Raw genomic sequence first — 21,090 nt, 5'->3', positions numbered from 1 at the left:
CTCGAATTAATTATCTTCTTACATAACATTTCTGTTGACTCCTAAAATATGTCACTGCTTTATTTTATTGTGTTTGGAGGAAACAGACTATTATTATTCATAAAATATAGACGGTTTGACTTGCATAACTTTAAAAATTCTGTCATTATATAATTCCTGATCCAAACAAAAAGCGTATGCAGACACGGTCTTCCCAGCCGCGGGGAACTCAGACAAGTTTTATTTCTTATTTGAACAGTTTGTCAAAAGTGTGGTTTGGTAACGCCCAAAAATCTATTCACTTTTCACTTTGTGGCTTGTGGTTCGAAGAAATGTCAAGATTTTTAACCTCCTGTTGTGAAGTGGATGCTTATCTCGCGATGAAAGTAATTGCAGCGAAATTATTCAAACGGTGTTCGACCAGTGCAAATAATGAATTTCTCCGAAAATATTTAAAAAATCTAACTACGTCATGCCCTCAAAATTAATATCCAAGTTAAACACTACACTCGCACTTAATTAAAAGGGGAAGCTCCGCAGATTTGGTAATCAGGAAGAGTATGAAAAGCAGTAAATGTCAGAAACTGCCCATGATTCGTTAAAATATAGCTTTTAATTAAAATTACCGACTTCGTGTTCTAATAACATTAGACGAGAAGGTCGCAGACATTTGATTCATTTAATTTAAAGTCGTGACAACTTTGCAATGAATAAATCGTCAAATGTTCGATTTCTTTTAGCTTAGACGTGCTTGTTGTTGTAATCTTTACCTTCCACAACTTTCCTAATAACCCGCAGCCAGTTGACACACAAAGTTCATTGTCTCTGTGATGCAATTTCTTACTAATCATTTTCCAGTGATGGAAATGTACCGTGCTAACTGAGAAATACCCATCCGAAAAAAAAGGGTCCAGTTCGAGATCAGAATTCCCAGGTAATTAAGAGCGAAACCGCTACGTTCTTGGGAATGCCCATTGGATTAATTTACATTTAACACCTAATTAAACAACTGAATTTTTCTTCGTAATAAACGTTTCAATGGGTGGAAAGGTGGGTCGGTTGTAAATCCTTTGAATCTTCGATTCCAATGTCGAAAAGTTAGAGAAGTGACCTTAAAAGACTCCACGATTTTAATAATTACTTGCATAATTAACGGGAGGTTAAGGTAAGCCCCTTAATCAATAAAGTCACAAAGTCAAGAGCAGTCGGAAAAATAAACCGCTGGGAAATCGACGTTTTCGTTGCTCTTCATTAATTACACCGACAAGGACGATAAACTGCGTACTGCTGTCTGACCAGAACTGATTCAATATAAACAAAATTGACGCAAATTGGATAAGCTTACATAATTTTACCGCGAAAAAACATAAAAATTTTATACTTGCAATTGCCATCTTTTGCGGAAACGAAGACCACACAGCGAGGTGAAACTAGTCAATCAAATGTTTGTGTAACATGAAATAGGAGTCAAGTTTGAAAGAGTTTTTTAAAGTTTAAATCGCCTCAACTTCACTGCCAAGTTCCGTGAAGAATTCTCTCGACATTCATATTTTATTTTACATTCCGGTGTGTCATTTCCAATTTTGGACTTGGGCACCATCTGGCAAGAACAAAGTTAATGTAATCAACCTAAAACATCGCATCTCTGACTAACCACAAAGTAGAAGCTTACATTGAATTTTTATGAAGTGTTTTGAGGGTCTGTCGCAACAATAGATATTCTTTCCGCAAAGTGGGTGTGCTACTTGATAGTAAAATTGACATACGTGCTTAGAAATATCCTGAGGATTGCTCAGGCGTCAAGCAGACTGCAAATCGTTTGCGTTCTTGAAACGAACATGCTAAACTTAATTATAGAGGTACAATCAACATTTTTGCAAGTTGGGGTCAAAAAACTTACAAAGCTTGAAAAATGGTCTAAGGCATGTGTTGATTTGCAAGCAAATCATGGAATGTCAATATTTTTCCGAAGTGTTGTAATCATTTGCATCGGCTTTGGGTAAGTGAGGACACAATATAAGGTAAACAAGACAATCTTCATTATGCAGTCCATTCTGTTTATTTCCATCGGTAATGTTTTGAAGATACGATGCACATTTCGTCATGTTCACGTGTGCTGTATTCACTTGTGGAAATCGGAATTGATGGAAATGTGCTAAATTAAGGTCGAATAAATTCATGCATTTCTTATTATTTTTCTTCTCGTTCATTTTATTTATTTTTTATTTATTTTAAATTTGGAGAATTGTGCTCTTAAAAATCAGAGGAATCCAAAAAGAAGAAAAAAAAAAGAATTCACATTTCGTAAATACAAAAAAAATGAAAATTATATAAAATATTAGAAAATCATAAAAAATCCTAGAGAATTTGTTCATTGTATTAATTCTAAAAGAATTCTCAAGAATAAACAAACCTCGGTCAAATAAAAACTTATAAAATCTTGAAGTATTATGGTGGAAGAGCATTAAAAATTCTAAAAAATTATGATTAAAAAAACTTTTAAACAAATTATCGATATTTTCCTCGATTTTTAACAATCAACAATTTTTCTGAAATCCTCTTTAGTACCCCTAAAATTCTAACATTGAAGAATTTGCTAATTGCTTCGTTTTTTTCAAACGTTTTTAGTGATTTTTTACCTTTATGAAGGTAAAATAAATATTGAACTTTTGGAGTCGAATATCTGTTTTCTGAATCGACCGAACTAGGTTCAAATTTGGTTACAAATTACAAAGTAAAGAAGGAGGCAAATCGAATTGATTTTTAGCCCAAAATATGTTGGCACTCAGAAAAAACCTTTGTAGAAAAATTCGATTTTTTCGATTTTTTTTTGCAAAACTCGTTGGTTTTTTTTGTTCCAAGCAAGAACTCATCTTTGAACAGTTTATTTTCAAGGTAAACATCGTTATATTGAATTAAATTCGAATGTTATTGTAAAAATATCTTCGTTTGTTCTGAATTAATTTATTAGCAACTGTAAGAAATAAGACAACTTTTAGTTTCCATAAAGATAACTTTCTAGTTCCTTGTTGTTTGATAGGCTCCATCGCTCTTTAATGAATATCTCTCGCAAACTTCAGACTTCCCTGAATTGATTTTAGAACAGTCGTTTTGACCACTTTTACGTTCTGTAGCGAAATTTGGTATTAAACCTGAAATAAATCTGATAATAGTAACATTAAATTGAACTAAAAAACACTGTATCACAGAATGAATGTGAAGTTAAGATAATATTGATTCAGTAAGGTAAAAACTCATCTAAATTTCATCGGCGTCGATAACAGCCCGCTCAAATGAAATTCCGCTAAAGCCGGTCATGTATGTATTTGGATTCTCTTCTTTCTTTCTCTCTGTACCATCTTCAGAATACCAGACAAGAGAACAATTAATAAAACATTTCCACAATTATTGTGGGCAAATCTAAAAAAAAATATAGAAATAAATTGAATTACGTCTGCTCCGGTTTTTTCAGTAGTGAGCAAAAACTCGTCCTGGTTTTCTTCCCGATGTAGCCTTTGAACTGTTTACGTTCAAGATAGACATTGTTATAATTGAATTAGTTCGAACGATACGGTAAAAAATACTTCGTTTTATTGAGAATTATTTTATCGACAGCTACGAGGAATGAGAAAACTTTCAGTATCGAAAAGGAAAACTTTTTAGTTTGATGTTACTGAAAAGTTTTGATCTTTTCAGTTTCAATGCGATCGCCAACTTTGGCTTAATGAGGAAGTACTTTTAAATGAGTTTAAATTTTAGCAGCTTTTTACACACTGTGGCTATCAAAGAAGCTCAGATAATTCTATGGATTTGCTTTATATTGTTGGCAGCTTTTAGTACCGACAAAATGACATATTTAATGGATTGTTAAACTCTGTAAAATAACTTCTAATGATAAAATTAAAATTCCATTTCCCTCTTTTTACTATGGATCATTTTTTGGGTTGATGCAACGCTTATTTTAACTCTCCACTTCTGTTTCGCAAATGCACATGTAAGAATGTAAAACAATAATAAAATTTTCGAATTCTACGCTATTTCGAGGACAATGAAAATTCCTTAATTCAGCAAATCGGAACGTAATTTCATGAGTGTCAAAGTTTGGATGAAAATGAATAATCAAATCTTCTCCGAAGTCATTGCAGATTTCATTTGAAAGTTAAATTCGGTCTGGTAAGATCGGGTTTCTCCATGAATAAAATATTGCCTAATTGTAACAAATTTGGCGAATGCAATCACATTTGCATGTGTTTTGGAACTCCGAGTTCCACGTACAAACAACACAAAAATATGTAATTTGGACGCGTTTTATAATTCGCAAATATTTACGGTTGTAATTTTGCAGAAAAGTGGATATTAGGAAGTGTGTTATGTATTTGAACGTCGTGCCAACAATTAGCAAAAAAAGGCAATTCTGCTAATCACGTTACTTGAAGTTTTAACACATTAATTAACATGACTTTGTCGGACCACTGAAGGGTGAAATCCAAAAGACAAAAAATGTCGCTTTATTGAAGATCGTGTTTCGCTAATCGCGGATTTATTCATCGAAACGAGCGTCATTTTTCTTGTCAAAACGGTATAATTTTGCAGACATAAATGAACACATTACGTCGGAAAAAATCCAATTGTGTTTATCAGACAACACATAAATGTCAAACTCGTGCGTGTAAATTGCGCCCCCAGATGCTGGTCGTACGATAGCTTCAAGGGATGCCTCCAACAGGTACATAACAATCGTCAACGTGTTTTCATTCATCAGAGGCATGTGCAAATCTCAATCGGTTGTTGCGAATCTAGCGGGGAGTTTTCTTAGGTCGGTGAGGTAAGAGGGGATAACATATATATAAATGTTCGACAAAAATTAATAGCTCGCTATAGTTTCCACCGCCACAGTTCGAACAAATGTGCATTTGAATTATTTTGGAATAAAACGACAGTGTTTTTTCGAAGACGATTAAGAGAAATAGGCGATTTATGTTTAATTTTTTATTTTGAATCGGTTTGGATTAGTTTGAAATGCGAATTGCGTTCGAGGTGATTTTGGTCACGGCATTTTTCGGAGGATTCTTCGGTGAACTTATTTTTGCTCTACCGGTGGCGGAGCACTTCTTCACTAAAGGTCTGGATAGGACGGTAGGAGAGATGTACAACTCATACATCACGATTTCGGTAAGTTTTGCGCTGTACCTCGTATACCGTGGCGCGGATTTTAAAAAAAAAGAATTCTTAATTGTTGTTCCAGTATTTACATACAACTTCATAATTTTTTCGGCCTCGGTGCGGTATTTGGATTTAGAATATTTCGCACGATTACCGACTTTTCATACACTTTTTATCACCCACCCTCAAATGTCAACAAGTGTGCGGAGCATTGGCATACTGACTCTTTTTATACTAATTAGCACAACTTAAGATTGACAATATTCGGAATATTTCATAACAATTCGTAATCGTTTTTGTGTATCTTTGGTCATTCACCCCCGACGACCTGATTATATCAGATTCCGGCAAACTTTTCTTCGTTGTTCTTGTGACAATAAGAAACTTAATACTGCCATTAATTTGCTTGTATAAAGAAGACCAACAAAACACCACTCACGTTTTTGCCTCGAAGTCAAACGTTTTCCGGTTTTCCGGAATTAATTCGTGGCCATGTGAAATTTGCGACCAAAAAAACGTTGTCTAAACTAAAAATTTTGAAAGTATTGGCACATTTAATTTAATTATGAAGAGATCCTCCACCAAAATTACCATTGAATCAGACAGTTTGGTGCTACTTAAATCACAACAAAAAATCTGTTTAATCATTATATTGTCTATCCGTTAAAGAATTATAACTAGAGTCAATATTTGTTCGGAAAATTTACAAAAACAGAATGTTGCATGTTTAAAAATATCTATTAACTAAGAATAACTAATGAGTATTGTTTTGTCTGCACTGCCCGAGTTTACTTTAAATATTAAGACACTGAATTTAATTATTTTTCCCGATCTACTCGTGTTTGCTTATGCAAAGTCGTAAGTTTTTCCCTTTTTTCACTTATTAAAAATCTTTGGTCTTATACTAGATTAAAAGAACGACAATAAAAACAGTTTTAACTGTTTTTGCAAACGCAGTAAAACGACAAATCCGACGCCCATTATTAATAAATTAATTTAATACTCAATAATCGGATCAATACCACTTAGCAGCACGTGAAACTGCTTGAAAGTTGCGCCGGTCGTTTAACTTGCAAGTAGACAAACACATTACTTGAACAAATATAGTGAATAGTGGATGAACTCAGCAATGATTTTACCTTCCAGAATGATCGAGCGGATAACACAAATGAAGTAGATGTTATATCCCGCGTCCTACAAGTGTACAATAACCCTTCACCCTCCGTAGAAAGTGTCAACCCCCAAAAAACAAAAACGGCCTATTTGGTGGTGCGAACGACGCGGCATCGAAACAAGAGATCCATCAGTTGTAAGTAAGAGCACTTTTCGTATGACCCAAAGTTTGCTTTTGCAGTCAACAACTTACATAAATTATATTTATAGGGTTGTAGTTTATGTAAGGTGTTTGTGGCACGAGGCTCGAACATCGAAAATTATAATTAGTTATCGATTGTTGGTAATTGACGTACCATTTGTTGCAGATCTCACACTCTGCCACTTTAAGATTTGCAACATGGGCCGCAAACGAGGCACACGGTATTTTCACACGATAAGAAGACATGACGGTAATGAATCGTAGATTGTCATCATTAGGACTGTTTTTATGTATAGTCAGGTAAATTAAGCCAGGTATGACCTCTTGTGGCCGTTATTATATCTGGCTTGGTTTCTTCAATGACGTACTTACTCGTAGACTTAAGACTATTTATGTTTTATTTATATATTGATTTGTAATTATTGAAACAGTGTTAACAGTATTTTAAATATAGTTTTAATCTGAAGCACCACGTAAGCACATTTATAAACGATCATTACAAAAATTTTAATTTCGAAACTTCATATACATATAAAAGAAAAATGCCCACACCCTCTCTTAACACTTTAAAATCTTCATTAAAATAATTAGTAACATCATAAATACTTTTACATTATAAATATAAAGCTCTGAGTTTTTAAGGCCACTAAACTAAGGTCTAAATTCAATACAATAAGCTAATAATTGAATCTTCGAGTTGTATATCCTGAGCTAGTGACTTTAACCAGCTGTTAATGTTACCAACAAGTAGCTGAGGTCTCCACCCAAATCATCCTGCAATATAGAAAAATAACACGTTGAGTGCCGTTATTGGGACGATTGTAAGTGAATGGCAGTATAATGAAGCTATATAATTATGGTGCGTTTTACAGAGAGTAGCTAGAGGTGAATTAGGCAACGACGGCAAGGAGGACTCTCTTGTAGTCTCCGGAGGTGTCGCCCTGGAAAGTACAGATCAGTCACTAAATGCCCATGCATAAATCAAGCGTTAGTTTTGACCAAAACCAAAAGTTAGCTAACTAAGCAACATTACTAGTGACTATTTACATTTTCTTGCAGCTGCTTCTGCAAATCTCGCGGTACAAAACTGTAAATGCACTTTCTACATACAAAATCATAACTACTATATGTTACAAAATCGGACTTGAACTTTCTAGATTTAGTTTAAATGTGCACCAATTTGAAATAAGTAGTCCGATAATTACAGCAATTAACATGGGCGTCAACTTAAGGTCATATGCAAATAGATATTTTCTTATTAGTCATCAAACATGCATGATAAGAAAATATGTATTTTATGTCCTAAAGAATAATGTCTTCTTATATTCCACTCATATAATAAACAATCAAACTCCATTATAAAACACTGTGATAAAACTGTCGATAAAGTTAATCGAAATTCCTGACTTGATTGATAAAAAATGCGTCTTTGCAACATGTTTTTAACATCCTCCAGTACCCGACATTTACATGTTAAAGATTAATTTCCGATACCACAAGTTATCTTTAGCAGAAAATTTAGTTTGTTAATCAGTCTAGTCAGTTTTCATTCATTAAGAAATACTTACAGAAATCCAACTCTCCAAAGTCTTTCCGTATTTGTCCAAAAAGGCCTGTTTAATGTCTGCGAGGTCAATCTCCGATCTGGAGACAACAATACGAATTAAAGTCTTGTCGTTGGTTCCCATTCCAGCCATGCTGTCGTGAAGACGCTCCGCAAAGTATCCAACTTTGCTCTTCACGCATTTAACTAAAAAGTTTCTCGTTATTGAAGAAGGGGAAAATTGATTAGTCTTTACCGATCCCTAACAATCCTTTCTGGACACTTCCAGAGAATTCCTTCTTGATGGCTGTTTCGATATCGTGCCCAGACAGTCTTTCGTATTCGGCAAAAGTGGCCCTGAGTTGTTGGTAGCTTCGTGTGATTAGAATGGAGTTGAACTGGGATTCTTCCGTTCCCCATTTGCCTTCACCGGCGGCAATTAAGGCTTCAGCGTCCGCTGTGGCTTGAGATTCGTTAACTCCTTGGTTTTCGTCGCGATTTGCTTGGCACAAAGAGACCAGTAGCCTCTTGAAATGACCGGAAGTGTCACCTTTCAAGTCGGACTCCAGGGGTTTTCCGTACACTGAAAAGAATGAGTTAGCTGAACATACAAAGAATAATTAGTTTACTCACTGTTCTCATAAAACTGGGCTATCGTTCTAATGCCGTAGTTGGACAAAGTGCACAGGATTTCGATGATGGCTTCCTCGTCGGTTCCCGCACCAGCAACGGCATCATGGAGTTCTTTGGCGTAGAACTGAGGTAATGGTGTCATAAGTGCAACAATCACATCTTCGAATTTCCCTCCAAGTTCTTTTTTCAGTTCGGAAATTAAGTCTTTTCCATACGAAGTTTTGAAGGTTTCGGCGATTTCGAGTCGTTGGACGATCCCTCGCCGGGCCAAGACATCAATAATGACTTTCTCGTCGGCGCCGAAGCCCTTCATCGCCTTTTTCAGGGTGGCGGCATCTTCGACAGGATCGAAGGGCTCAGCCGGGTAAACGGTGGGAGTACACTACAAAAAAAGAGCAAAAAAACGATAATTACATTGCGTGTTGAAAAGATCGGAGCGATTACCACTCATCAAGTTAATTAAACGACTGGAAATTACAAAAGATCTTTGTTTTTAAACGGGAATGTTTAAATCCGAAGTGGGTGTATCTAGAATCGGAGATTCCCATAATTAGAGCCGAACTTTTCGTTGTTAGCAACCACTGAAGGCCGATTACGTGTGGTAATCCGGACGAGTCAGTCGAGGTCATTCTCATATTTTCGTAGTGTATTGCTACACAAACGATTTTTATTCGTATTTCGTAATATGAACCGGTGAATTCAAGATGCGGGTCATTTGCAATGTCCACCAACTGTATAAAGGCTATCAAGCATTCAACCCGAACTTGAAATGAGGGGTGAAAACAGGTCATCATGCAACTCACGTGGCTCGCCCTCTTACCGTACCAACCCCAGTTCACACCTTTTTTTATTTTTGCTGTTTTGTGTCGAAAGGTGGGGCCGGTTATTAGGGGTCGATACAAGTTTGTTGGAAATTCGGAGTGTAATATATCGGGGTTAGAACTAATTGGCTGTTGCGAATAGGCGCTAATTGGCGCTAATAGCAGTTTGGGACGTGGTAATGGCTAATTACGTGGAGAAAACACCCACGGAAGTGTTGAAATTGTGGCTAAATTTGGAAGATTTTGAACAGTTTGACATAATCAGACAGTTGAAATTCATTATATTTTTGGATTTCTTCACGTTTCTTCTTAAATTTAGTTGGATTTAACACCTCTTACGTTTTCTTTATTGCACATTCTTTCTACAGCAGTTAAGGATGTAATTTACTCAAAATAATTATGTTTACAAAAAATACTCCTCAAACGAGTTTATTTATACCCATAAAAACATAAACTTAAAAGCCGAAACTAAAATATTATCATTTAGACCTCGCTAACTGTTATTCGAGAGCAAAATAAATACAAAGAAAACGATGATATTTTAACCGGCAAATTGCTCATCCTTGCAACTATAATTAAGCTGTTAGTATGTAAGAGCAAACCAAGAAATGCCATCGCGTCCACGTTACTACAATAATTACAAAATTGAACACTTTGCTCTATCAGTTTCCACAATTGAAACCAGCGCTATTTTTATTCCACTTTCACTTCTTTGTATTTTTAGCTGACACCGAATCTACATCAACATTATGTTGCAACGGACGTGGTAATGAACCATCACTCATCATCGCGGTACATTTTTACAATCTCTTTACAAATATGTAACGAGATTACACATCGTTACCAATAAATGAAGTACAAAAATAAAGATTACAAAAAACTTTGGATGAAGTTGGGACGGCGCCAAAACGGGGTAAACAAACTACGAGATGAATTAAACTCGGGTTTACTATGAAAGTATTGATTGCCCCGGATATGAGAGAAACGCAGGGAAAAGTGGACGCGTGGTCGATATTGTACCGACGGCAATTACTCATTACCTTCTATTTCTAGTTTAAATTGTAGTTTAGCATAAATTATATCGGAGGAAATGGTTATCTTTATCAGAAGGAAACCGCAAAAGGGGAAATACTAATTAAGAGTATCAAAACTGCCGAAAAAACTCACCTTGAATGGATAGTACTGTTGTTGGCTCATTTTGGCGTGAAATTCGTGTGACTAGAACAAAACAATTGTTACACAAGAGCACAGATACAGGTAACTTAACGTCGCAAAGTTAATGTTAAACTGGGCTATAAAAGAATGAGTCTCTGATATTATGCTATAACTCTGACATCACCGCTGAAAATAAACATTTAACACTGTGTTATTCATCACTTTTCCACGAAGTGTATTAGTAATTATTCGAACTTTGATTTAAGAAAAACGTGCAATTCCTGCTATCAGAGTCGAGGACCTCTTCGTCACCCAGTAAGATTCCGAAAATCCCGTCTATAATTAACTCTGAATAAACTCCCGTCTATTTTTGTCATGGCTTGACCAAGCATCGATTAAAACACATTTTATCAATCAATAGAAAAACATCATTCACCGGCTCGAATAAGACATGAAACCATGCCGTCTTGGCCGTTTTGCTCGTTTTTTGCGCTGCATTGACCTTTACTCGGGCAATTTGCCAGCTTAATCGGCACTCAATGTGCAAAGGACAATAAAAACTTGTTAATTACACTAAAAGCGGTCTTACCTAACGAAAACAAAAAGATGCAGCAGGAATGAACTGTGGTAATACTGAGGTCACACCCACTTCGAACTGGTAAGCAGTGAAAGCCGGTTCAACATCGACACTGCTCGATGCTCGATGCCGTCTTGCAGGATGCGATGTTATGCGCCAGCGTACTTCCAAAAAGTTTACTGGCGGCGTGAAAAAGGATCCTGATACGAAGGTCAGTAGTTTTATTGGGCAGCAGGAAATTCCCTGAAGGACGATTAATGCCGGGGGTGAGAAATAATAAAGAGAATGACCATTTTCACTCCTCCAGATGTGGATTTTCATCACCAATGTTTTCTTGGAAAAGCCCAAATTTCAGCAAATATTATTAAATGATCTCGCATTTTCGTTTTAATCTAGAACTAACAACGACAATATTTGAACAGTAAATATTCATATTATTTTTAATTTACTGTGTTATCTTTGCATGTTTTGGAAGAACGTGTTATTACTCATTTCAGTTTACGTAATCTAGAAAAAATGCGCTTCGCGATCAGTAACAATTACGAAGGACAAAGAGCCCGAAGCAATCAAGCGAAATCAATGAAACTTCTAGTAAAATATAGTCGGAGATGAATGAAATTTTTATGGTAATTTAATATGTATTTGCATTCTTTAAAAAAAAAATGGTTTAATTGCATTAACTTTAAGACTCATTAGTTAATAAAAACACCATCTTATTTGTTTAAGTCAAGGTAGAATGCATTTATAACATAATTTTTTCCTATTCTAGTTTGTAACATACATAAATTTGATAGATCATGTGAATACGAAATGCGAGTAATTAAAAATGCATTGAACCTCGGATTGAAAAATGTATTTGTCTGTCGCAAAATTCGCCCAAGAATCGTTAGCAAACACCGTGTTGTAATGTAATCTTATCAAATACAAAAATTTTTAGCCATAAAAAACACGCCCTATCTTTTAAGGCTACCCAACATACACTTTTTGACTGGAAAGCGAAAACAGCGAAAAATAAAAACGAATTTGCATAACTTTCAAATTGTATTAAACATATACATGGAAACATTAAACGTAAAATAGTTATAAACGATAATAATAATTGTGAACCTAGATCTGTTAAAACTGGAAGTTACCCATATTATTCGCTGCATCAGACCAGGCAGCAAATCTAGCACCATCCATCTCTGTAGCAACAGCATTTCCAGCTACAAGTGTATGGCTGGTTCCTCCAATTGGTGTTTTACATTCTGGACAAGTTGCTAGTTGGTTGGCTCCTCCACACTCCCCAATCGCATACGGATGTCCATTGCGACATTTGTACCAATGACCCTGTTTAAGACCTATAGCCGCTACAATCTCTCTTCGTTCCTTATCTGAAATTCCTATTCCCGAAGCCAATAACTGGTTCAACTCCTTCAGATATCGCATAACTCTTTCTTCAGTTTCTTCATAGAACTTCTCCACTCCAAACAGCTTATTTTCGATTTTATCCACGACAGTTTTCACTTTAGTACCGCTGAGAAGAGAAGTGAATTGAGGGATCTTTTTCATTTTACTGAATTCCACCATTCTTGACAGTCTATTTAGTTCGAACTGAATATCGTCAATTTCTTGATTAGTAATGTTGTTCTCGTCACGACTCAAAATCTTCATTAGAAGCTCAATTTGTGGGAAGTACACTTCGTGTAGCGCATCCAGAACTTTAACTTTAGTACAAATATTCAGGACATGGTCGATTACTTGTAATTTAGATTCAATTGCGTTCAGTTCAGACTTGTTGATTGGTTGACGTTTACCCTTCTTTTCAACTTGTAAGCGCCCTTGAAGAACTTCGAGGAGTTTTCCCAGTCTTGGAGAACCTGAAAACGATAAATTATTCCCTCTGAAACTCAATAGAACAGACGTACCTCGATGAACGACGCTGTTGGCACTTCTTTGTTTCATAACGAGCAACTTCAATATTAATTCGCCTCTTTTTTGGTTAATTTCTTGGGGGCTTCCATAGAATTTTAACTTTACTTTAGCAACATCAGCCAGCGCCGTTTTTATCGAATCACTATAACGATGCGTCGACTTAACAGGAGTCTTACACAGAGGACATAACTTGAAAGCTATCTCCTCGCTATTTTGCTGCATCCACGTTTCCATTCCTTGACTTTCAATGATATGACCACAGTCGTTTAAAAGAATAAAACGCGCTCCCTCTTCATCTTCATGACCCAACAAAATGGTAGTCAACTCTTCCTCATCACAAATCAAACATTTTGGTGGGCATGGATCCCCACAGAAACCTATACAAGGATGATCACATGTTAACATTTTTGGACAAGGTTCTGTGCATGGAGGTACGTCACAGACTTCACCACAAAATTTCGTGCATTTCTGGTGGCGGCAACTTCTTGCACACTTCTCTTTACACGGAGTGCAGACATCTCCACATCTTTTTCCACAAGAGCTATGCTTGCATTTGTATGGACACGGTCGAGCGCAAGGTCTGCAAGCTTGCCGACAAGGGAATTCGCACGGGTGGTTACAAACGAGTGGAAACCCGCATTTTTCGTTACACGGCTTGTGGACACGTCCTTGGTAACATTCGCCACAAGTTCCGGAGCATTTGTGTTCACACTTGAGTTCGACGGAGCACGGCGCGTTGCAGTACTTCAGAAGAGTTTTGGGGTCTTGGCGAACTGAAAAATATCATGTAGAAGTGTAGATGATGTAGATACGTACTGTTTGAAGATGCTATCCAACATATGATTTGGGTTATTTGGTGGCCGCATGGTGTTGCGAGGGCAGTCTTTACTATTTCTGGACAGTGGGTGGTGCAGGGCTCGTTACATTTCTTCGTGCAAGCGTGGCCGCAAGGTAATTGCCGAGGACACTTTCTGTTGCATAATTTTTGATCTGGTTCATCACAGCATCGGACTTTGACTGAGTGGCCACAAGGGGCTGTCTTTTCAACCTGTAAAAACAGTCGTCAAGTGAAGGATTTTACCAAAGGCACTTACTTTAATTTCGCATTTTCCACACTTTTCGTAGCATTTGCTCTTGCATTTATGGTCACATGGAAGTTTCTTAGTACAAGGTTTCTCACACTGTATGTCGTCGACATTGGAAGAACACTTAACGTCGTACCAATGTGGACAAACAGTTCGTGCCTTCTTGACGAGTACTGTGCAGGGATCGCACTTCTCATAGCACAGGTTTGGGCACAGATGGTCTCTCGTACAGCCTTTGCGGAATCGGGCGCATTTTTTCTTACATTGATACTGAAAATAAATTGTAGTTTACAAAAGAAATAACGAATGAGTACCTGGAGATGATCCGGGTCGCGGCGAACATGACAAAGTTGTTCACAAGCATGTCCACAAGGTTCTACTTTAACTTCACATGGGTGTGGACACCGGAAAGTCTCCGCATTGCAGTGACAGGGTTTATCAGCAACGTGTCCGCAAGGGAGTCTTGTGGAAACAGGAACAATACACGCATGTGCCTCCGGATCTTCATGACATGGAAGGTCAACTGTGTGACCACACTTTAAAGATCTTTGCACAGGATAGTTGCAAGGACCACAATTTTGATAGCACATCTTTTTGCACAAATGCAGCGGGTTCGCATCACAGAGTCTCCTGAAAATACAAAATCCAAGGAATTAAAAAAATAAACCAATTTTACTTACTTGTTACAAAGTTCTCTGCACCGGTACTCCAAGTGGTCTCTATCTTGGATATGGCAACAGATTTTACATTGGTGACCACATACCAAGTCAGCGCCGCATTTTTGGTCGCAACCACCCTCAGGTATGTTCAGAAAGTCCACACCGCTTTTAACATATGTTACTTTATCTGGATGAATCTGACATCGCAGTGGAATCTCAGTTCCTATTGAATTTTGTTGGTCCAAAGTGCGTCGGATTTTCTGCCAAAGCTCGCTTTGGGAGCAGAGCTGGGACATGTTCCCCGTTATATAAAATCCGTTTCTTGCTCGAGAAAGTGCAACACACACGCGATTTTCAATTTTCAGGAACCCAATGTTGTTCTCTTCGTTGTTTCGTACCAGCGAAAGGAGAATAATGTCGCATTCTTCCCCTTGGTAGTTATCCAGGACTGCAATTCTTACCCCTTTTAGCACATGGTCGTATTTCTTCCTTTCTTTCTGCATTTCAAACATCTGCCCCAAGTACGCCGCAAGAATTGTTATCTGTTCGGCCCGGTAGCCGTTTAACACGAGATGTTTAGCAAAGTTGATCAAAAACTCTACCTCGTGGTAATTTTTCTTACTCGTTCCCTCACACTGAGCTTCAGGATTTGTGTGGTCAAGAAAGAACAGGCAATTGTCAACTCCTTTGATCTGAGGTCTGTCATTAACAGACGGATGATCCTCAAGTTTTGGGTAAATCGTCGGTGTAATGAGACTAGAAATCTCCGGTCTCATTCGATGCTGGACGTTCAATGTGAAGAGTTGAATCTTATTTAGCACCATTCGTTCAAACAAGCTGATTCCAAGATTGTAAAATCTTTCAATTTGGAAGTTAGCAGTACTCGGTTTTAGCTGTTGGTGGTCTCCTATCAAAATCAAGTGCTGACAATGTTTGGTCAACGCAGAGATAATGTGAGCTTCTAGAACTTCAGCAGCTTCTTCAACTATCACAACTGGGCTTCTCAGAGCTTGTAAAGATGAGCGTAGACGTGCAGCTCCTGTTGTTGTCATTCCCACGACCAACACACTTTTCATTGAATTGGTGTTTTCGATGTCGCGCATTTCTTCGTAGATTTTGTACTCTTCGCGGAATTTTATGTTTAGAAGCTCTAATTTCCTTTGGAGTTGTTGTTTATACAGATCGAGCCAATAGAAATACAAATCCCAGCGGTCGTCTAGGGGCATATTATAAGGGTTGTTCAGATCTGTAGACGCTGGTGCTTCTTTATTAAGCGCCGATTTCTGCTTGCCTTCCACAAGTTTAAACTGAAATTATCGGTTAGAACTTTTCATTTTTAGAAAACTTACGTTTAAATATCCATGACGCTGGCGCACGTTCCATAGTTCATTATCGAGGCTCTCTTCTTTTATTATCTGTAGAGGTGTTGGTTCTTCAATTTGTCTCAATGCAATTAGAGCGGCTTCAAGCTCGTTAATTTTGTTTTGCAGAGAAGATAAAGTTATCAGTGGTAAGCTGCACTGTGTAGCCATAGCTTTTACGTCATCGAATAAATCATCCACTTGAACTTGAAATTCTTCTTTGAAGTCGTCCTCTTCATCGTCTGAGTCGTCTGAGTCATCTTCTTGGTTCGCGCCCAAGATGAGGTTGGTTAAAGCGTCTGAAAACTGAAGAAAAAATAAGAATGTCAAGACTAGCTCTAACAATGAACCTGTTGTACGCTTTCAGGCATTTTTGGAGGAGCTGGTACTGATGGAGACTGCCTAGAGCCTAAGAGCCAGTTAAGAATATCATCCTTTTTGGCTCGAGCAAACCATGTCGTGCGGAAGTTCGGGACAACATCGACAAAAACATCGAAATTTCTTACGCTATGGTAGAATTCTACTTGTTTTAAGGTTTCGCTGACATATTGTATGTTTCCCAAAGTTACTCGAACTTCGGACTTTTGCTGGAACACAGCTGCATTTAGCTTGAACCTTTTCTGATTTCTTAGATTATAAGATTGTAAATTTTCATTTTTGCTTTGACCGCCAACTCTGAGAATATCCTTTGTAAACTCAGTTACACCTTCCAAAAACTGATCCAAAGCATGATTGGTGTAGCAAATAACCAACATGGGCGTCTTTTTGTACCAAACTTTGTGATTTTCAATCAAAGTTTTTGCTATTTTAAGCCCAAGGAATGTCTTTCCTGTACCAGGAGGGCCCTGAATTATAGAAAACTCTTGAGTTAACGCTGCTTTGAAAGCCGCAAGCTGGGAATCGTTCAAATTATAAACATTTCTAAGAGGCCAATTAATCAACGGGAAGAACTGTTGGCCTCTAATCGTGTAAGTGCAGTTCGGAGATCTTAGATATTGTGGTGGTTCGACTGATGGATCTGCATAAATAATGTATTTTTCCATTGGAAAGTTATCGACACTCATAGTCTGAAGAACGTTCAAAACGTGGTAGTACGGTTCGAAGAAAACATTGCATTCCACCATCAAATAGTTCGCATTGTATTGAACTGTAACATTTTGGTCGAAACCCACCACCAGTTCTCCTTTTTGAAGATCTGTAACTTCCCGTTTGGCAACTTTACCAAAAATAACACTCCGGAAATCGTCAGCGGTGAAACACAGCAACGATCCAAACATAAATCTTTTGGAATTTTCGTACTTGAAGTCTTTCTTTTTCTTGGTGGTATCAAAACGCAGCCGAATACAATAATGTTCATTCGCAGTTTCCGGGTGGAGAAACTGGACTTTCGGATGAACTCGCACGTTCTCCAAGCGTTTTCGGCCCTCTTTTTCGTGTCTTTGGCGATAAGATGTGATACCTGTCCGGAGAGGCCCCACGAAGTCTTCTCTCAACAAGCGAAATTGCACATCTAAGTAGTGATTGACGTCTCGGTAGGCTCCTTTGACTACATTTCTTCGCACAAAGCCGTGGACAGCACCGATTAGTTCAAGCGAACTGGGGTACACTGAGATTTGTCGGAAGTCATCTGGAGGTTCCCCCTCGTCGTCATGGTTAACTTTCTTCTCCGCGTCTGCCTTCTGAGCTTCCTCGTACTCTTTAATTTTAAGTTGAACAGCCTCGTTTAGCTTAGCCGCGTTTTCTTTAATTTCGTCGGAGATGTGACAATTGTGTTGCAGTTCGAACGAAGGGAAACAAACGATCACACTTTTGAGGATGTTTGGGACGATTCTCCGACCGAAAGTCGGTATGGTGTCGTAGATAAACTGGCAAATTCCCAAGATGTTGTACCAAAACTCATCCGAGTTGTTCCAGAAGTACTTATTAGTCCGTTGCTTTTGAGCATCTTGCATCGGTAGGTACAAAATGTAAGCAACCAAAGTTTCAATAAACTTATCGTTAAGATACATTTGCAAGACTTTATATTTAACGTCTTCGAACGAGGCATCAATCACTTTTTTTAGAATTTTGATAAATAAAATAATGGTGTCTTCGGTTAGTTTTGATTGGGTTAGTTCTACGACCCCTCGTTTGGTGTTGGAAAGATCTAACATCAGTTCTTCGGGGTCTTTTTCTAGGAGGCTCTCCAACGCTCTGAAGCCAAAACCACGCCGTTCTCTGGGTTGACCAGACGAAAATGCATCTCTTCCGCCTTCATGATGCGATTCAGAGGATTGGTACCTGCGTGGATTGTTCCTGTTGGGAAAGTTCGCCCGTCCTCTTTGATAGAATTGCTGGTTATTAGTATTGGAAATTCCAGAGCGAATAGCTCGTGTATTGAAGGGTTGATTGCCGTTATTATGTCTTTCGTTTTGAGGTCCGTTGTTGTGATTGCCTAAAAATCATAAATTAGAAAGGATCTAAAGGTTTCAAAATTTAAACTATCCGAAGAAAAAGAGGAATCGAAACACTTCTGGAATATCTCTGGAGTACTTGAGAGAGGTTTGAAAAACCTAAGAGAAAATCGCTAAGTCTGAGGGATCCCAGAAAGTTTTGAGGACATTGGAAAATAATATTATTAAACATTTTCTATTGCAAATTTGTGGCATTTTTGACCATGTTTTTGATTTCTTTTTTTAGATGTTAGGTACAGTCGACTCTGCTTTTATTGGGCCACCGGATAATTGGAATAATTTTTTATTTACTGCTGCAAATATTCTTAGAAACAATTACGAATTTCTTCGAAAAAGTGTCATCGGCAGACTGTTTTGTTTATTTTGTTTGCCTCATGTTGTATTTCTCCTAATATTTTACATACATATATTTTTTTATTATGGCTACCAAGAATTTTGCTTCCGAATAAAAATTTTGATTTTCAGAACTCAGATACAATGGACGGATGGAGAAAAAACATTGACTTTAAAAAATTAAGAATTAACCGAGTTCAAGAATGTGATAATTTAAATGTTAAACAAATAATAACTCAATTTAAATATGGAACGCAAGTTCATCATCTGTTAAAAAATAAAAAACGGATTAATGAAAAATTCGTTAATGGATGGAAAATTTAAGTTGTAAACGGACAATTCGTGTTACATACCAAGAACTAGTGTATAAGTATCAGTATCAGGTTTACTGTTACAATCACAAGCTAATGCAAGCCAAGTCTTGAACATTAAAATTTCAAAACTTCAAATTGTTGGCTGGAAATTTTTCGCAGAAGACATCTCATTCCTTTCAAAAAAGTGTGTGGAAAAGCCGACAAATAATTATTAGCATCTGATATTAGAATTAAAAACTAAAAACTGCATAAAATGGAAAACTGTCTATTGAAATGGAAACATGGGACGATCCCTTGCAATTCCGTTTGATATAGGTTTCACTGTATAAGTAAAGTTTCTCTATTTTATTGGGACAAAACATCGGATAATCCGAGAATTCCACATTCTGAGAAACAAAATATAAATCGCATTTTTTGAGAAACAAAATTGTATAAACAAGGTAATTTGCGATTCTCGCATTTCGTGTCGGTTTCAAATTTTTAATTTGCCTTGGAAGGATTTAAACATTTTTTTTAAAAACTGAAACTCTTAAAAATATTGGCATTTAGTTTTTTTTGTACAAAATATTGTTGTTTTATGTATAATAATAATAATCAATATGTAGTGAAAAAGTGAAATAGGAAAAAACTCATTTTTGCTGATCTCCGGTTTATAGGGACTTCCGGATTATTGGGACAAAATGCGTTTTCCCAATCGTGTCCCTATTAGCAAAAAATTTTGAAATAAAACAGATAACATAATTATACTTTGAGATTTTACAATATCATTTTAAGTGTTGTAAAACTCAAACTCGTCAACTGATTGTACGCGGAGATTAATGACAAAGAAAATAAAAGATTACAGTCGCCATAGATTTTTTTTTCCCTAGAGTGTCATTGACTTTGATTTTCTTTATCCATTACGAAATCAATTATTTTCTATTGATTATGAGAGGTTTAAAAAACGGCTTGATGGAAATTTCTTTATTTGATATCACTAATCACAATCAGCCATGCAAATGACGGTATCACAGAGATAACATACGAAGTTTCTTGCAGAAGAGACGCAAAAACCAAAAAGAAACAGTAAAAATTGCTGAAAAACAGTACAAACCTCGAGAGCTCCTCCAGTTTCCTCTATTGTTAAACGACCTTGGATTTCGGGGATTACCCTGCCCAAGAAACTCCATTTTTTATTATAACCTCTCATGCACACTAGTTAAATAAGTTCCTCGCAATCGTGGAATTTGCAAACGGGAAACCCACTATCGAATAAAAGTGAAAATTCACTCAAACTGCAATTATCTGGTCGCGAATATGTGTATGACGCATAACTTCGACTATTTTGCACTGTAATTGAACTTTCCGCACGCGGTAGGAGACCGCAGCAGACGAAATATTTATTTTTCTATTTTCGCTTGTCGTTCTGTAGTCGTGCTTATTCGATCTGATTCGTTAAGTCGAGTGCAAGTGATAAGAAAGACGAATAAAGCTTTCAATTTTCGTTTTTAGGGACTCTTAATTTTGTTATGTGATTTCTAACGCCTACATTATTTTATAAAAATAAATTAGTTGGGGCAGAGATAAGTTATCTCTGGTTGGGAGGAATTTTTGAACGGACTTCGATCCGTCACGAATCAACCTTCGCGTTTGCACGAAAAAATCTGTTTGTTTTATTGTGGGAAGTCCCCTGCTATGGATACTTACTTTATCTCAGAGATTAAACGGGCACTTTAAACATAGCTCGCCAAGTTTATCTAAACAAAGTTTTATTGTTTTCATAATGTTTACTGATGGGAAAGTATA

The 21,090-nt window shown here is 37.0% G+C and overlaps 3 protein-coding genes across 5 annotated transcripts; 1 reads left to right on the top strand and 2 right to left on the bottom strand.

The window, feature by feature from the left end:
* The first annotated feature begins 4,854 nt into the window (after nucleotides 1-4,854).
* Nucleotides 4,855-6,851, top strand: CNMa (CNMamide). Of its 2 annotated transcripts, none has more exons than XM_088050771.1 (3): nucleotides 4,855-5,151; nucleotides 6,289-6,451; nucleotides 6,624-6,851. In XM_088050771.1, the coding sequence occupies exons 1-3, from the start codon at nucleotides 4,999-5,001 to the stop codon at nucleotides 6,719-6,721; spliced, it is 414 nt and encodes a 137-aa protein (XP_087906897.1). In that variant the 5' UTR covers nucleotides 4,855-4,998; the 3' UTR covers nucleotides 6,722-6,851. The 2 variants fall into 2 exon arrangements, with proteins under 2 accessions (XP_087906897.1, XP_087906898.1); XM_088050772.1 differs by having other exon boundaries at nucleotides 6,289-6,455.
* A 39-nt stretch (nucleotides 6,852-6,890) lies between these two features.
* AnxB9 (Annexin B9) lies at nucleotides 6,891-11,291 on the bottom strand. 2 transcript variants are annotated; one of them, XM_088050768.1, is made up of 6 exons: nucleotides 11,199-11,291; nucleotides 10,622-10,672; nucleotides 8,634-9,015; nucleotides 8,257-8,583; nucleotides 8,026-8,207; nucleotides 6,891-7,231 (listed from the first exon to the last, which is right to left on the bottom strand). In XM_088050768.1, exons 2-6 carry the CDS (start codon nucleotides 10,649-10,651, stop codon nucleotides 7,178-7,180), a joined length of 975 nt encoding a protein of 324 aa, XP_087906894.1. In that variant the 5' UTR covers nucleotides 10,652-10,672; nucleotides 11,199-11,291; the 3' UTR covers nucleotides 6,891-7,177. The 2 variants fall into 2 exon arrangements, with proteins under 2 accessions (XP_087906894.1, XP_087906895.1); XM_088050769.1 differs by lacking the exon at nucleotides 6,891-7,231 and adding an exon at nucleotides 7,251-7,398.
* A 923-nt stretch (nucleotides 11,292-12,214) lies between these two features.
* On the bottom strand, nucleotides 12,215-20,695 carry LOC148179681 (NFX1-type zinc finger-containing protein 1-like). The gene is made up of 9 exons (XM_088029598.1): nucleotides 20,399-20,695; nucleotides 16,556-18,639; nucleotides 16,194-16,511; nucleotides 14,866-16,151; nucleotides 14,500-14,815; nucleotides 14,195-14,455; nucleotides 13,917-14,148; nucleotides 13,094-13,873; nucleotides 12,215-13,045 (listed from the first exon to the last, which is right to left on the bottom strand). Exons 1-9 carry the CDS (start codon nucleotides 20,472-20,474, stop codon nucleotides 12,303-12,305), a joined length of 6,096 nt encoding a protein of 2,031 aa, XP_087885724.1. The 5' UTR covers nucleotides 20,475-20,695; the 3' UTR covers nucleotides 12,215-12,302.
* Nucleotides 20,696-21,090: the final 395 nt, after the last annotated feature.

This window comes from Gnatocerus cornutus, chromosome 2 (assembly GCF_029298725.1).
Source record: "Gnatocerus cornutus isolate USDA-ARS CGAHR chromosome 2, icGnaCorn1.1, whole genome shotgun sequence".
In the NCBI taxonomy this organism is placed as follows: domain Eukaryota; kingdom Metazoa; phylum Arthropoda; class Insecta; order Coleoptera; family Tenebrionidae; genus Gnatocerus; species Gnatocerus cornutus.
This window is presented reverse-complemented; position numbering and strand designations above follow the sequence as displayed.

Bases quoted from the DNA above. Each gene is read 5' to 3' on its own strand.
- CNMa (XM_088050771.1), top strand. From the start codon at position 4,999: ATGCGAATTGCGTTCGAGGTGATTTTGGTCACGGCATTTTTCGGAGGA. The intron at 5,152-6,288 runs GTAAGTTTTGCG...TTTACCTTCCAG, and splicing joins ACTCATACATCACGATTTCG to AATGATCGAGCGGATAACAC. The intron at 6,452-6,623 runs GTAAGTAAGAGC...CATTTGTTGCAG, and splicing joins AAACAAGAGATCCATCAGTT to ATCTCACACTCTGCCACTTT.
- AnxB9 (XM_088050768.1), bottom strand. From the start codon at position 10,651: ATGAGCCAACAACAGTACTATCCATTCAAG. The intron at 8,584-8,633 runs GTGAGTAAACTA...CATTCTTTTCAG, and splicing joins AGCCCAGTTTTATGAGAACA to TGTACGGAAAACCCCTGGAG. The intron at 7,232-8,025 runs GTAAGTATTTCT...TCTATATTGCAG, and splicing joins CTTTGGAGAGTTGGATTTCT to GATGATTTGGGTGGAGACCT.
- LOC148179681 (XM_088029598.1), bottom strand. From the start codon at position 20,474: ATGGAGTTTCTTGGGCAGGGTAATCCCCGAAATCCAAGGTCGTTTAAC. The intron at 14,816-14,865 runs GTAAGTAAAATT...TTGTATTTTCAG, and splicing joins TGCAGAGAACTTTGTAACAA to GAGACTCTGTGATGCGAACC. The intron at 13,046-13,093 runs GTACGTCTGTTC...TATCGTTTTCAG, and splicing joins CAACAGCGTCGTTCATCGAG to GTTCTCCAAGACTGGGAAAA.